General features: G+C 41.9%; 1 protein-coding gene and 1 long non-coding RNA gene across 4 annotated transcripts in view; one reads left to right on the top strand and one right to left on the bottom strand.

Annotated features, from left to right (window-relative positions):
- Positions 1-15,780, top strand: part of NTM (neurotrimin) — a 1,015,613-nt gene that overhangs the window by 989,076 nt on the left and 10,757 nt on the right. For 2 of the 3 annotated variants that reach the window (XM_077112409.1, XM_077112408.1), the window contains exons 4-6: positions 3,997-4,131; positions 6,164-6,284; positions 10,656-10,807. In XM_077112409.1, coding sequence (XP_076968524.1) covers positions 3,997-4,131; positions 6,164-6,284; positions 10,656-10,807 — 408 coding nt within the window. Of the gene's footprint in view, positions 1-3,996; positions 4,132-6,163; positions 6,285-10,655; positions 10,808-13,896; positions 13,933-15,780 lie in introns of all 3 variants that reach the window. The other variant, XM_077112407.1, reaches the window with a different exon arrangement.
- On the bottom strand, positions 1,055-14,156 carry LOC143644009 (uncharacterized). The gene is made up of 3 exons (XR_013156449.1): positions 14,083-14,156; positions 3,345-3,496; positions 1,055-1,340 (listed from the first exon to the last, which is right to left on the bottom strand). It is a non-coding gene; the product is annotated as an uncharacterized LOC143644009 (long non-coding RNA).

Genomic DNA, 15,780 nt, shown 5'->3' with positions numbered 1-15,780 from the left:
CAAAACTTGGCTATTCCATGTGAATCTCCTGGTAAGAGTACTATATACCATCATCACAAGAGAGACTGACTTCGTAAGCTTGGCAAGGCCTAGAAATCTTTATTTTAAACAAGTATTCTAGAGAATTCTTCTGCAGTCAGACTCTGCCCTAGCACTTAGCTACTATTGAATTATATAATCATTAATATCCTGTTAAGCTTTTCCATTTAATGATTTTATGATTTTGAAGATCAGATGAACTCTAGTGCAATAAGTGAGCAAGAGTGCAGGGTAAGCAGACGATGCAGAGAGTTAGGACTTAAATGGGCGTTTTCATGGAAGGGTAAGAATTTGAAAAATTTGCCATGGTAAACAGAAGGAGTATCACTTTCTAATTGATCGAGGCAAGTGAAGAAGGCATCATCATGTTTGCCCAAGACAAGAAACAGCTTTCCTGGCTTAAGAGTTGTCCTGATGGTGGTGGTAATGATGATGCTTATAGCATCTAATACCTATGGAGAAATTATCCTGTGTCTCTCACTGTACCAAAAGCTTTCCATGTGGTGTTCTATTTCATCCTTGCAATAACCCCAGGAAGTAGGTGCTACTCTTCTGAGTTGTACAGATGAGGAAACGGTAGGGCAGAGGGTTTGGGTAACTCAATGAGTTACCCAAATTGAGTCACAAAACCAGAGAGAATTGGACTTGCCTGACCCCATTCTTTGGCTCTTTAACTACTATCTGTTGCCTTCCTCCCAGCACTATCGCAAGATAAACGTGGACAAGTAGATTGGGGCTAGTTTATGGAAGGCTTTGATAACAAAGCAGTGGAGTTTGCTTTTGATGTTACAGAAAACAGGGAGCAATTTTAGCATCTGAAGAGGTGTCCATGATGAAGGGGATACCTTAGGAAGATGAGTGTAGCAGTTCCACTCAAGGATGTATTTTCTTTAGAAAAACAAAGCATAAGACTTATAAATGAGAAGCTATTGACGATGAAGAGTTTCTTTTCAAACAATTTTATCAAGTGATTTGCTCTTCCCCATGGTATCTCTTAACCAAGAATTTCCTTTAGCACTTTAGAAATGTGCTTTGTTGATCTGTTTTTTTCTAAATACTATTTTTTCAATCGTCTTGGTTAGATCTTCATGTTAGCTATAAAACATTGATCATTTTGCAGCCAGAGAACAAATGCTGTGAAAGGAAGCATTTCCTTGATTCGTTAACTTTATACATTCAGATTTCACTAGTGTGCTGTTTCTTTTTTGAGTAAGACCTTTGGAAACCACATTTCTGATGCTACAAATGTGGTTTGTTATGTGTATTCTGATTGTATTCCTCTCTGATTTTGCCATGTATGCCTGTAGTAGGAAAGAAAAAATCAATGAGAAGAATGGCAAAAATAATTATAGTGAAAGGTGCAATTTATATAGCATTTTACTGTATACAAATCGCTTTTCACCTGCTTTACCCAATTTAATCAGAATGTGTACATGTAATAATTGGTAATAATGGGATCATGATGTTTCCCTGTAATTCATCATTTGGTCTGGGAAACACATGATGTTAATTTAAGCCTCGTTGATTTTCACAGGATAACTTAAGTGCCCCCTGCTTCTTGTAACAGAAGTATGGATCAGGGGGAGAACATATGCCACCACAAAACCTTAAGCCATCCAACTTCCTTTCCTACATAAAATCTCCTGACATTAATATGCCAAATTACCCAAGCCTGAATTCCTATGTCTCCTGAGAAAACTCGATGAATTCTTGATTGTGGTTACTCTAGTATCTTGGTACTTGCATTTCGGTCTCTGACTGTAGCCCTCCCAAGATGCTTTTCCATCCAGATGCCCATATAACAAGCTCAACAAAGCTTGTTCTGGCACATCTGACTGTGGTCACACAATAGCATATTTAGATGGTAGAATTAAGACACAGGCTGAGTCTGTGAACAAGAGACTCAGACCCTGTCTTTTCATTTCCCTGCTTTGGTGGTGTAATACACAGCTTCCCAGGAGACCTGAGGTCCTAACAGTCACTGCTCTGACACTGGAGCTCAATCCAGAAACAGCTGTCCAGAGCTAATTTATTTCCTAATGCTGCGGCACTGTTAATTTATAAATTACACTGGTAATTCAAGCTATTATTAATTTCAGATGGTGTAGGGCAAGCCTAATTAAAATATGACACCAATTGCCACACATATGTAGCAAGGACTACCATTTAAAATTAATGGGAATATTAAGTGTGACACTGGTCTCTGCGATGCTTTGCACAGTAATTATAGCATTGTAGAAGGGAGAGGTATGACAAATGTTGGCTTGAGGGTGGTAGCAAATAAACAATGACAACACAGAAGGAATGGCCAGTTCCTTGGTTCATTTAAACCTCTTCACTTCCTTTTCCATTTCTTTCCACTCTTCCTAAAATCAAGTTTGGTCCTTTTTTTTCTGTAAAAAAGGTGCTTAGAAAACAATCATTATAAATGCTACTGAGACAGAACTTTTTTATTGGTCAGAACTGAGTCTTTGTGAATTAATACTGTTTTTCCTTTCAATATACTTGACTTTGAGACCCTGTTTTCTATTTATTTACAAAATCCATATATATAATTCTTTGTATTATTTTTCTTTCTTGCAGTTATTATTTTTATGCTATGGATTAGCAGAAACATATGGTGTTATGTTTTTTTTTTCTATGACCTTAGGGAAAATGTTCCTTTCTTTGTTTTTCCCCCAAGGCTCCTGAGCAGGGAAAGATTCTGGGGCTGCAGGATTAAGGTAACTCCACTCTACCTGAATCCATGCCTCCAGACAGATTGCAGGATTAACAGTCAAACCAACATGTGTGTGCAACGGGGCTTCCCAAGAGTTTTCATGTATTATTTTTTCATTTGTTACTATAAACAATCCTGTGAGGTGTTAAGAATGTAGACACATTATGCCTGGGAAATGTCTTGCCTATTCCAAAGGCAGTCTCAAATGATGCTACGGTCACAGGATAATTGTTGATAGCACCCCTTCCCCTTTCACTTTAAAAACTATCCCAGTTTACACGATACAATATATGGTTACCCTAATGATCCTCATTTCACAGATGAGGTAGGATAATCCTGAGATATAGGCATAAAGTTATACTTGTTATTCACTGTCTTTCAGTAAGGAAGCTCAGGTTCAGGGGATATGTGAAAGAAGTTTTGAATTTACATCTAGGTTTAAGCACCATGACTTTTTCCATAATTGCATGCTCGTAGCACGACATCTGATGTGAACCCAGAAGGCAAAGAGTTATTATTATCATGCACAGCTTTTCCTTAAAAAAATAGAATCTTGTGATGATTAAGTGAAGCCAAGTTTTCTTACCTTAAATGCGTCAGTGTACGTGCTTCATGCTTGTAGGTGGGCACCAACTGTGAAGTCCTCTCTGTTGGTTTGTTACCTAGATCTTGTACTTAAGAGTTCTGGCACGCTAAAGTTCAGCAAAGTGATTTTGGACTATCTAATTGGTTATAAATCTAAAAACAAAAATTTAAATTCATTGTGCTAGTGTTTCCATTGCCTAATGTGCACATATAGGTGTGCGTGCTTGCATAACTGCTTGTGTGATATTTCTAATAGATTCATGTTCACAATGCAATCACCAACTTCAAAGCTCAAGCTAAATGATAACTTGAGATCAGAAAGAGTTAATATCCACCTAAGATGCCTAATTCAGATCCCAGAGCTGGACTTCTTGGCAGGAGCTCAGCAGTGCAAATGTCAAAAATTTGCAATTCTCTAGACACTGTGCTTAGTTCAGTTAGGAACACAAACCTTTCAGCTGGTCTGTTGGGATGCCAAGGAGACTTTGGTGGTGGAAGGGACAGAGGAATGGAGAGCCGACATCCTTCCAAAGAACTTGTACTCAGAAATGGCAGAATTCTCTGCAGGCATAGCCACTTGATGCTTTACTTTCTAAGTTGATGCCTTTGGTCTTTTTCTCCCATTTCACCACATCTTATTGCTTCTCTTGCAGCTGTTGGCTTTGTGAGTGAAGATGAGTACTTGGAAATTCAGGGCATCAGCCGGGAGCAGTCGGGGGACTATGAGTGCAGTGCCTCCAATGACGTGGCCGCACCCGTGGTGCGGAGAGTCAAGGTCACGGTGAACTGTAAGTGCTCCTATGAACCCCTCACTCCACTCCATGGGCATGAGGTTGGTCTGCTGTCATGACAGCAGCTGAGAGAACCAACTGCTGACTCAGTATGAGAAATAACACAGCTTCATTTTCCATGCTCCGATTTCAAGGGCAAAATTCCAAAATCTGGTCTTTGACATTTAAAGGTGTCATGATGTCACAGTAACAAAAATAGTAGCTGCAAATAAGTTCCTATAATCACAAACCTGACTTACGTGGCTGGAAGTTCATTAGATGGTATGCAAGTATAATTTACATAAACTCATCTTCAAATTCCAATTTTCCCATAAATTTAGTCACATTCCACAGCTGTCCCAGAGTAGCTCACTCTCCAAACCAGTTATCACCAGAATGATGTGCCAAAATCCATGTGCTGGAGAGTGGGAAGGAAATATTAGAGCTTCTATTTCTGGTACATGTCTTTTATTTCATCTTTTAACACTTATATTTGTTCTGATGTACGTGGTATACATATATAATTTAAATATAAATAGATAAGCGTACAGATATTACAGGGTGTATCTTGAAATTTATTTCTTTTAGCAATGGTGGTACAGAAAAAAAAAATTACACTATTGCTCTAGTTCTCATTCTCTTTTATCCCCCTCCCAACTCTCTCTGCTGTCAAGCCCATTATCTTTCTCTCTCTTCCCCTTCTTAGTTTCTCACTATGTTCGTTGACTGAGTTCTATATGATGTTCTGAAATTTTCACTCTGCTACGCCCATTCCATCAATTCTTACAACAGAACAAAGCCCAGACCCTCTGCAAATAAGACTTTCCCCTTTAGAATTTGGGAGGGGTGGAGGTAGGGGAAGGACAGTATGTACATGCCAATATTCCTTCGTTAATGATTTCCTAGTATACTTTAATATTTTAGTTTCTGGTTACAATTTGGCCTTAGATAATATGAAGCACTTTAAGAAGCAACAAAATAGGGCATGGGGTTGGAGTATTATCACTTAGACTATATAATGGGTATTACAATGTTATCATTATTTTATACCCTACTTCATTAAAAAAAGAAGACATAAGATGACTTATAGTTCATAAATATTAAACTCCAAAACTAAGGACATGGAAGTAAAAGACTGCTGTAAGTAGGAAAATAGTGAAAGCTAGAGATAAGTCTGCACATAAAATATAAACCACAAGGTTGCTAGATAGGGTCCAGAATTTGGCTTTGAGTTGTGAAAGCAAATAGGGAAAACACGATCTCCTTTAGGATGTTATGTCCAAAAGATAAAAGCAAAATATCTGCTTGGGAGAAGCACTGCTTTTCCTAGAGCAGAAACCCAAGAGAAATTTCTCTTTGGGGTCTCCACAAACAGAGCACTTTGAGGTGTCGTCAAGTGTACAGTGCACAGTATTTCTGCAATACGTACAACAGCAAGTTTATTGTGCTTGTTTTTCATAAAATCCCGCAGTGTAAACTCTTGGAAAGTCTAGGATAGTTTGGTAAAGACTTAAATGAATATAGACCAAGTATGTTGGTCTAGTTTGTTCTGACTTTATTCAAGGGTCCATTTTAGAATACCTAAGAATGACTGATCTGTATATCCTTCAGGCTATTCTCCATGAATATTGTTTCTTGCTACTGAGCTTTTGATGGGAATTGAATAGTTTGAGGTTATGTGATCTGGCAAGGTCCTGGTGTGCAGAAACTCTATAAGGCTGATTAAAGACTCTGTCAATGCAGGGAATGTTGCATCATCCCATGAAAGTTAAAGAGTTTAAACAAGAAATCTGCCTGAAGTCTTGGTCATTCCAACTGTACACAGAGGTGAACAGAAGAAACATGTGAGAAAGACCAAGTTTTTCCTTGCAAAACAACCCTGAGTTTTACAACATTGAAAATAATTCCATTCTCTAGCTCAATTAGTGTAGCAGTTTGACAGGGCAAGTAAGTAGAGGCAGGGCAGTGACTGAAAAAAATCAGTGCAAGAGGCAAATTGCTTCATTTTAAAATGCATTTAAAAATGTGATGGGGCATCTTCTCTCTTCAGATCCTCCATACATTTCAGAAGCAAAGGGCACAGGTGTACCCGTGGGACAGAAAGGGACACTGCAGTGTGAAGCCTCAGCAGTTCCCTCTGCAGAATTCCAGTGGTACAAGGATGACAAAAGGTAAAGTTTTCCATTTCATCTCACGCCTTCCCCCACCCGCACCAGAAGAAAGTTTTTTCCAGGTTCTTGATTCCAGATGGTTGCAAGTAAATTCCTGCAAAATCTTCTCCTGAATCCCTGCTCTCTCTAGAGGGGAAATAATGCAAAACAAATACTTTCTTAACATTAAAGAATTTCAGCTATGATTCTAAATGCTGCCATGCAGAACTATTGCTCACCAACCAGCAGGCCTGAAAGAACACTTTTTTATTTTTTGAAAAGCAAAGTCTCAACAGAAGGCCCACCAGGGGCATTGTAAGACCTGCTAATGTGTAGGCCAAGAAAATAATGTGTTCTGACTGAAGCTATTTTTAACACATTCTGAAGCCTGTGTTAAGGGGTTAGAAATGTTTCCAGGGTGCTAGGAGTGGCTAATAAGCTAGCTATGGGGATGATGCGGTCTCCAGTTCCTTTCCTGACAATCTCAGTAGCAGTGTATAAAGGAGTCTATGACCTGATTTAGCCCTCCTTTTGAGCCCAGATTATTATTTCATGGTAAGAGAGAAAGGGGTGCTCCACCATTACTTCCCATTGTTACAGCCATCATTGGGATATTTGATGTGAGTCACTGAATATTGTCATTGGTAAGAGTCCTCAGATGGCATGTCAGCACACAGACCAGCAGCCTGGACAGTCAGGCAACAGGACAATAACTGCTATCAAAGAGCTATCTTAAGGTGGGTGGACAGCAAGGAAATAGGCAAGGGTTGTCTGTCATTGGAACATTTTCATAAAAATGGAAGTGGTGGTGAGGAGGACGCAAAAACAGTCCTGAGATGTCTCTGGGATGTAGTGGCAGGAAGGAGTCAGGAGGGCTGAGAACCTGAGAAAGAAAAACATCAAAGAGGGCAATTGGGAAAGATAAGGAAAGCCCTGGGAGAATCTCGGCCAGGAGTGACCCAGCTGGTGCTATACAATGTATAGCATCATCAAGGTGCCTTAGTTTTCTTTCCTTTTGTAGTCTATCAGATTCCTGATCACTGAATCAGTAAGTGAATTTAGTTTAGTACCAAGTCACTTAGTCACTTAGCTGTGCTATCCACTGCATCTTATCATATCCTTCCAAATGAGAGCCAGTGTTTTTTTTTTTTTTTGCATTTTTTAGAATATATCCTGACAGTGAAGTGTGTCACGATTCATCTAGCCCATTTGACAAATGAAAGGACCAAGACAGAAATAAAGGAAAACAAGCTCACAAAGAAATAGAGTTGCCTTTCCCCTTTATTCTAAGAATTGAGAATCATGAAGAAAGGTGTCATACTTTTCCAACAAATCAACTTGGAAATCCTCCTTCAGTTGGATTCCCACCCCTCTACCAATGTACTATGAAGAAGGAAATTGAAGCATGAACATCAAAATCTTTAAAAGCAAGCCAGCCAACAACAAAGAGAAAATAACTAGAGCTATAAGGTCAATTCCTAAAGCTTCACTTTTCAGGTCTTTGTTCAAATTAATCATTTGTATCCTATTGTTCTGACTCTTGGAGGGGGGAGGAATAAGGGTTAAAAGAAAATTATAGGGAAAAGCAAGATCTTAAAATATATGGAGGAGAGTGGATTCTGTGACTGACAAACACGGTGGGTGGCAAGAAAGAGGAAGGGTGAGGTCTCTGCACTGCACACCCTGGTTTACCCAGAAGGAGAAAGTGAGATGGCATTGCCAGAGAAGGTTATTAGAGATGCTTGGTGCAGACTTCTTTCAGGCTTCCTTTGATGCATTCCTCTGATGGTGGCTCCTTTTCTTCCCTTCCAGTTGATTTTTGGTCGGCCTTCCACTTGCTTCTCATTATGTAGGCATGTATTTCAATCTTTTTGCACTGAACGGAGCTGTCTTTCCTCTTGGCACCCATCTCAATGAGAACATCTTCTTGTCACTGCCTCATTTATTGATGTCACCAAGGCTGCCAGGAAACCTGGCTATGCATGTCTCAGAGGGCATGTGGCATTGCCCTGTCTCACATTTTCAATGAAATGAGCAGACGTAAATTGAAGGAGTACATCTGGTGGGGCCCAGACAGTTTTCTAAAGTTAGGGAAGCCATCCTTTGGCTATACTCTCGTAAATCCACTCAACTGCATGCTGCTGTGTATTATCAATCAAGGGAAAAGGGAAATGAAACATTATGCTTAATAAGGCAACCCACTCCAGGTCATCAGCCAATGACCGGTCAATAAGTTCACGAAGGAGGTGAAGCCTGAGGGGAGAGAAAGACAGAAGATATCCACCATGCAGAGATAAGGGAAATGCACCATCCCACAAGCTGAAAAGTACTGTAAAGTGCTGCTGGACATCTCACGGGGCCTTTAGCAAGAGATAGTTCAGAGCTGTAAAGCTGGAATCTGCTTCGGACAGTGCCTCACCCCACTCCGGAGTGTAAATCTAATTTGCAGCTTGGTTCTGATGTGATGACTGCCCACTTCATCCCATGAATGGCTGCAACACAGTGAATGGGATCAACAGACTCAAGTAGCTCTCAGGAGCCTCCTGGCTGAGGGGGTGCAGAGCCATCTTTGGGCATCACCACCTAGAGATCAGTATCTGCCTGACAAGCTACCAGGGCTGTGGCTGCTATCCCAGCCAGAAGTCTTCATCCCATCCAGATGGTGCTTGGCATTTTAACAAACTCAGTGGACACCAGCCACTAGGTTATGAGAGAAGAAGGTTGTCAGAGGAAAATCTACACAATACCAAGTAAGGCAAGTCCCAGCAATGAATCTTCTGACCTTCCTAGAGACAAAGATGTTCTGAGAGTATTCAAATTAGGCCAGAACCTAGCTCTCTCTTCTGATCAAGTTTGCCACAGAACTTGAGGTGGGGGACATACATACCAGGGTCCCCCTGAGATGAAGCCTTCAGATAGCGACAATATAACAGCCAGAGGAGTCCTCTGTGACTAATGCTAATGGAAATGTATTATATGCAATAGCGTTTTATAGTTTACAGTACATCTTCTCATCGTTATTTGGCTGGGCTTCACTTTCTATTTCTGTCATGAACACTGTCTTTCCAGATTGGATTTCTCCATTATGCAATCATTTGCCCCAGTTCATGTCCCGTGAGCTTGTTGTAATATGTGTCTAATTTGGCCTGGTTTCCGGTGGGCAAGCCCTGTTCCCCGAACAGGGATGTCCAGTTTGCAGCCAGTTTGCATCACTAAGAAGGATTCATTCTCCTAATAGTGTTTATCTTTCCCACAGCATAGACCCAACCTCTGGGTAAGGGAGAACGATTGTTTCAGGAAAAGAAAAAAAGTTGGCTTAAAGCTTACTCTGAAATAAGTCATTCTGGAAATTTCTGATAGGAAAATATTTTTCTCATAATTTCCATATAGATACACAGTTCTAATGAGAACTATGATGGAGGATACCAATCCCTGAAGAAGCTTTTCTCATCACCTCTCTATCTGTGGAATCCCAGAATGTGTACTATTACCCCCCACTCACCACCTGTGGCATTTCTTTAGTGGTTTCTCCCACCCCTTGAAACACATTGGGATGACACAATGGATTGCTCAAGGAGATTGTGCTGCTTCTACAGAGTCATGTGCTTAAGGATTTATAATCACTGACAAATCATTCTGCTGGGCTCCTCAGGGAAGTTCGCCTCTCTCAAGCTCTTCAGGTTCCCCTGATGTGAAAATTATCACTAACCCTTTCCTCCTGTTCACAGTCTAAACCAAGGTATTATCTATAGAAATCCTCGTGTTCCTAGGGGGGATTGTGTTACCCAGGCATCTGAGAAGGACTGTTCTTCCAAATCCCCCAGGTTGTTCTTCTTTTTGGCATTTGAGTTTTTCATTTCCATGGTCATCATTGACATCATCATCATCACCATAACCATAACCAACACTATCAGCATTGCTTTCGTCACCATCATCATCATCACCATCATCATTACCCTCACCGTATTCATTACCATCAGCAGCAGCGTCAAGTACACCCACACTTTTGAGCACCTACTGCGTGAATAATACTGCTTTGAATGTCACACAGCTGGCACATTGTATTTGTTGCAGTATGACTGACAGGTCTAAAAAGCAAGGATGCGAGGCTGCCCCCGCCTTCAGAGAAACTTAAATGTAGGATAGGGATATACTGGAAAACAAGACATCCTGACAGGAAGTGTCTGTAGACACACACATAAAAATAGAGACGTATAATTATATGTCATTGTATGAAAACGTTGCATCACTGGGTGGAAAAATATTGGTTATAATGATGTCAAAAGGTGGGCAATGAGGTCATTAATTGCAGAATTGATCTTGTTGCAATGAGAAAAATATGACCATCTCTTTTTTTTCTCCTCTTTTTTTGTCTCCCTCTGTTTGTCTCAGACTGGTTGAAGGAAAGAAAGGGGTCAAAGTGGAAAACAGACCTTTCCTCTCTAAGCTCATCTTCTTCAATGTCTCTGAGCATGACTATGGGAACTACACTTGTGTGGCCTCCAACAAGTTGGGTCACACCAATGCCAGCATCACACTCTTTGGTGAGACTGAGTCTTGGGCTTTGCAAAGGAAGGGGAGTAGGTGTCAAGAAGGGGATGAGGTATCAGGCAGGAGGAGTGTGCAGGAGGAAGAGCTCAAAAGGGCAAGGATAAGAGAATCAAAAGTTAAATAAGAAGGGGTGAATAAGAAAAGTAAGAGAGAGACAGAGGGAGAAGGAGAGAGGGAGGGTGGGAGAAAAAGAGAGAGAAAGAGGGAGCGGGGGAGCAAGGGGAGAGAGGAGGGAAAAGGAAAAGAAGACAGAGAAACTAATACATGTATGAACAAGAGAGATGAAAAAGAATGTTCATGCCTATGTTTCATTCTATAATGGGAAACTCTTGAGAAAGGAAGAAATTGTGTGCTGGGATGCTGAAATGACATTTGTTTTTCTCAGTGATATCTTCTAAACTGACCAGGGAGGAATATTGTTTCTACTACAATGCTTTGTTCACTTGATTCGTGTAAAATGTTTCCTTTTCTGAAAATTTTCCAGCCATTTGAGACATAAGAGAAACTGAATTATATTTATAAAAGTGAAATCATGTCCCTTAGTTTCTGAGGGACAATACGTAGAAAATGGGAATTTCCTAAGTTCTCCGTTTGTATCTGGCTGAAGTAAGATATTTGTCCATCCAAGCCACCATGCTGTCAGAAGCTCTACTCATTCACATATTAATTCATTATACAAATATTAATTAAGGGGCTAATATGGACAAGGCAAATTGTTCTGCCTTCATTACGTAGTTACCCTATTTTTCCCAGAAGCAAGTATGCAAAGCTCCCTCCCAGGCCCTGGGTACCCCCACTTCTGTGAGTGGGCCAACTCAGAGTTGACCTTGTTTGCACATCTGTATCATCAGACAGAACCTCCAAGGGGTCTGGCAATTGCTTCCATTCCTGGGTAGAAGCACATTCTCCTTATCAGCCATGGGATTAATCTCTGATTGCCTTTTGGGCAAATCCCTCCATAACCCACAAAGTTCAGTAAGCAAGGGATTTTTCAAATCCTTTCCTCTTGCCCTGTAACATTAAAGAACATACTTGCATGTGGTAGGGAAGAAAAGGGTAAGGGATTTAACAGATCCTTGAAAAGAATATGAATTCTTTTTATTATGGAAACTTCTAGATATTCCCATTGCTTTCCAAAGCTCCACCTGCCCAAACTCCTGTTACATCCCCCAAGGGTTCAGTGTATTCTGGCTTGCTCAGGGTAACCAACCTGTGCTGCCCCATCATTTCATCTCTCCTCTCACTCCCATTCTCCAGAATTCTTCCCTGCTTCATCACCTGGGAAGGGGAAGTCTGCCCTTGATCCCCTAGCTGAACTGGTAGCTCAGAATGGGCAGAACTGTGATTAGAATGATTGATCTGTCTGACATCTCTCACACAGGGATAGTCATCATTGCCCCTCACGTTTGTCAGGCCTTTTTGGCTTTTTGACAGGCGTCTGTATGCATGGACAGAAGGGCTAGTTTAAAAAGGAAAGGATCTTCCTTCGCCTTGCAAATCTTCGGCTCTCTCTAATTTTTCGCATCAACCCCCTCCACCCAAAGTAGTACTAGTTCTTGCCAACAGTCTCCCTCCTCCTTTGACCTCCACCGTCTTCTTATTTGGATGCAGGATATGATGCTGCCATTAGCTTTATCACTACTGTCTAATTCCCTGGCCTTTTCCCCTTAAACCATCTCAACGTGAGATTAGGCGGAAGAAGCAAACATTATTTTAGGAGTGAAATAGCTGGCATTTGTGACAAGGAGAGCAGTGGAGCATGTGATATGAGTCTGCTCTCCTCAGCAGACCCACACACGATAATTAGAACTTCTGCTTCCCCACCTACCCCATAAGTCTGTGGACAGGCTCTGGACTTGGATATTCCTGCCTTCCTCAGCTTTTTGGGGATGAAAGTTTCTCTCAAAACTGCATTAAAAATGATAATATATATACAAAAAAGGATTAGGAAAGACTGGGTCAGACAAAATACACTAGATATGTGTGGGGATGTTCCTCAAGATAGAAGTTCTCAGAGCCTTTACTATGCTAAATCTCTTTGAGTAAATGTTTACAGCAATTTCCAAAGGGGCTCACCTCAGAAACCAGATTTTAGTCTCTATTGCAAGAGCATTCCTAAGGAACATATCAAAAAATGAAGTTGTGGTCTCACCACTCCATGGAGCCAGGGAAATCCCATCAAAGTGGGATGAGATGGATATTTCCAACTCATCAGCTTTTGCCAAGGAGGAACTCCTGGGCTCATGGTGGAAGCTCACTATGGATGAGGCCTTTCTGCAAATATGAATTGATCAGGGAATTTTCCATGTAGTTTTCCATAATGACTAGATTCTTTAGCTCAGAGCCATCAGTGGACTTGGGTAGGTGGTAAAGCAGCATTTCCTTTGAGTAAATGCATCAGGTTCAGGATGAAGTTGTCTCTCTTATAGCTTTACAGAAGGCAGGTGGGGTTATTGTCACTTACCACCAACTTGTCCATCTACTATACCTTCTCTCCAATGACCCGGACATTGAAAAGTAAAGAACAGTTGGTGCTGGGAGAGGCCCATCATGGTCAATACAACTGAGGGGATTCATGGGGTCTGGTATGGGGTATGGGCCTACACATCATTAGTCCTAGTGTGATATTGCAGAGTCTTCAGTTCTGCTCCTGAATCACAGTGGTTCCAGGGGGATGGTGATACTGCCATGGTGCCATGGGATCCAAAGATCCTTGGATCTCATTTTCCAAAGTGCACCAAAGTGGGAGGGGATGTGGAAGAGAAATCCCAGCTGGAAATCAGTACCCCAGCTCACACAAGCTATGAACAAGACATCTGCACTGCAAAATACACTGAGTGGCCAGCTGCCTCCCTGCCCAGGCATGTTATCCAAGTATGGAAACTTAAAGCATTTCTGTGTTTCTCATGCTGCATCTTGTCCTATCACCTTTGGTTTTTGTGTCTTCCTTTACTTATCCATCACTCCAGAAATGTTTGTGGAAAGCAGTATACAAACTATATATGATCGATATATAGGTGCTGTATATAATATATGTGTTTGTTTTCACTTTTCTCTCCCATATGTCCCTCACCTGATTTAGAACTAAATGAGCCTACAAGCTCAACTTTGTTCCAAGGTCAGTATCCCTTGCTTTATGTTTTCTCTCCCTTCCCTCTTTCCTATGATCCCCATTCCCCTGTCCCCCCTCCCCTGTTGCGTATCATCAGAAGCTCCTAAATGTGAAGATTTTTGTAGTATGGTCAGGAAGGCTATTTAAGAAGGTTACCGGGAGCTGGTGAAACTCCAAGGGTGGCTCACTTTTCTCTGCTCATCCCTTCGCCATACTTCCCCAGAAGGGCTAAGAGGAGAAAGGAGAAGAAAACTTTTCTAAGATCTCAAAGCTCAGAACTCTGTGTGAGGGCAAAATGTGGGAGAGTGAGTCTGATTCAACAAGAAAGCAACTCCAACACACTGAGTGTCCCTCACAACAAGATTCCGACTGGCAGACACTCAGTAAAGAATCAGACAAACTTTCAAACAAAATTTCAAATATTCCGTGAAATGCACCCCCTGCTTCACAACTAGATTCTCACAAAGAGGAGGGTAAGGATGAATCAGAGTACAGCGGCCAACAAGAAATAACCTAGAGTGGATGCCACTGAGTTCTACTTTATGGCCTGACATTCAGTGGCTCTGTGCTCTTGGGCAAGTCACTAACTTTATTTAGACTCAATTTTTTCTTCTTTGCTGTGGAAGTCATAGTTTCTGCCTCATTAGCCTTACAGAGCTGTTCCAACATTCGATTAAGACTGCATATGTAAAAGGCTTTGGAAGCTCTGAAATCTAATCTCCAGATGCAAGCTGAGAGATGGGTCTTCCCTTAATATGATGTCAAGAGGTTCATTAACTCACATTGCAACCCGTTTTCCCCACTCCTTGTCCACATCAGGCTCTTTCCCACTAGAACTCCTACATCACTTGCCTCTTAGGTTTTCCCGAGGTCCACCAGTGTAGCACGGACTATTAGGAACATGTTCCTTTCTATGACTAGGCATTCTGGAAGAGTGGTAGAATACAATAGGAATTGTGTGTTCTATTTTTACTCATCACACAGACAGTGGCCAGTAGAGAAAGAATCCAGCAGAAAGGCAGCTGCGAGAGCACAGAAGGGCAAGGGTATGGTTACCTTCCTCTCAATCCCCTGATCCTCCCCATCCCCTGATCCTCCCCCATCCCCTGATCCTCCCCATCCCCTGATCCTCCCCCATCCCCTGATCCTCCCCATCCCTTGATTCTTCCTCATCCCACATGATCCTCCCCCATCCCCTGATCCTCCCCATCTCCTGATCCACCCCCATCCCCTGATCCTTCCTCATTCCACCTGATACTCCCCCATCCCCTGGTTCTTTCTCATCCCACCTGATCCTCCCCATCCCCTGATCCTTCTTCATTCCACCTGACCCCCCTCCATCCCCTGATCCTCCCCCATCCCCTGATCCTCTGTATCCCCTAATGTTCCCCATTCCCTGATCCTCCCCATCCTCTGATCCTCCCCCACCCCCTGATCCTTCCTCATCCACCTGACCCTTCCCCATCCCATCTGACTCTCTCCCATCCTGCCTGACCCTCCCCCATCCCACCTGACCCTCCTCCATCCCACCTGACCTTCCCCCAGCACCCACCCTACTCATCCATTCACACAGGTTGTGCAGTTATCTGAGAATGGCATTAGACTTGGGAGGTGGGAAAGGAAGTGGAGGAAAATATATTTTGTGGGGAGCTATCAGAACAGATGAGGAAAAGTGCTTTTCTCATGAAAGAAATCAAGGCTGCTTTCTTCACCTTAGTGATGTACATAGAAGCCTGATGGCGAGCCATGAACAGGAAACTGAAACAAAGAAATGGAAGGAAGAAAGGGAAGAAGATGACAACATTCAGATCCAACTCAGGATTCAACTTATGGTTATTGGACCCCTGTGCTAGG

The sequence above is a fragment of the Tamandua tetradactyla genome, chromosome 8 (genome assembly GCF_023851605.1).
Source record: "Tamandua tetradactyla isolate mTamTet1 chromosome 8, mTamTet1.pri, whole genome shotgun sequence".
Lineage (NCBI taxonomy): Eukaryota > Metazoa > Chordata > Mammalia > Pilosa > Myrmecophagidae > Tamandua > Tamandua tetradactyla.
The sequence above is the reverse complement of the archived record's forward strand: the minus strand, read 5'-3'. Positions and strand labels throughout refer to the sequence as shown.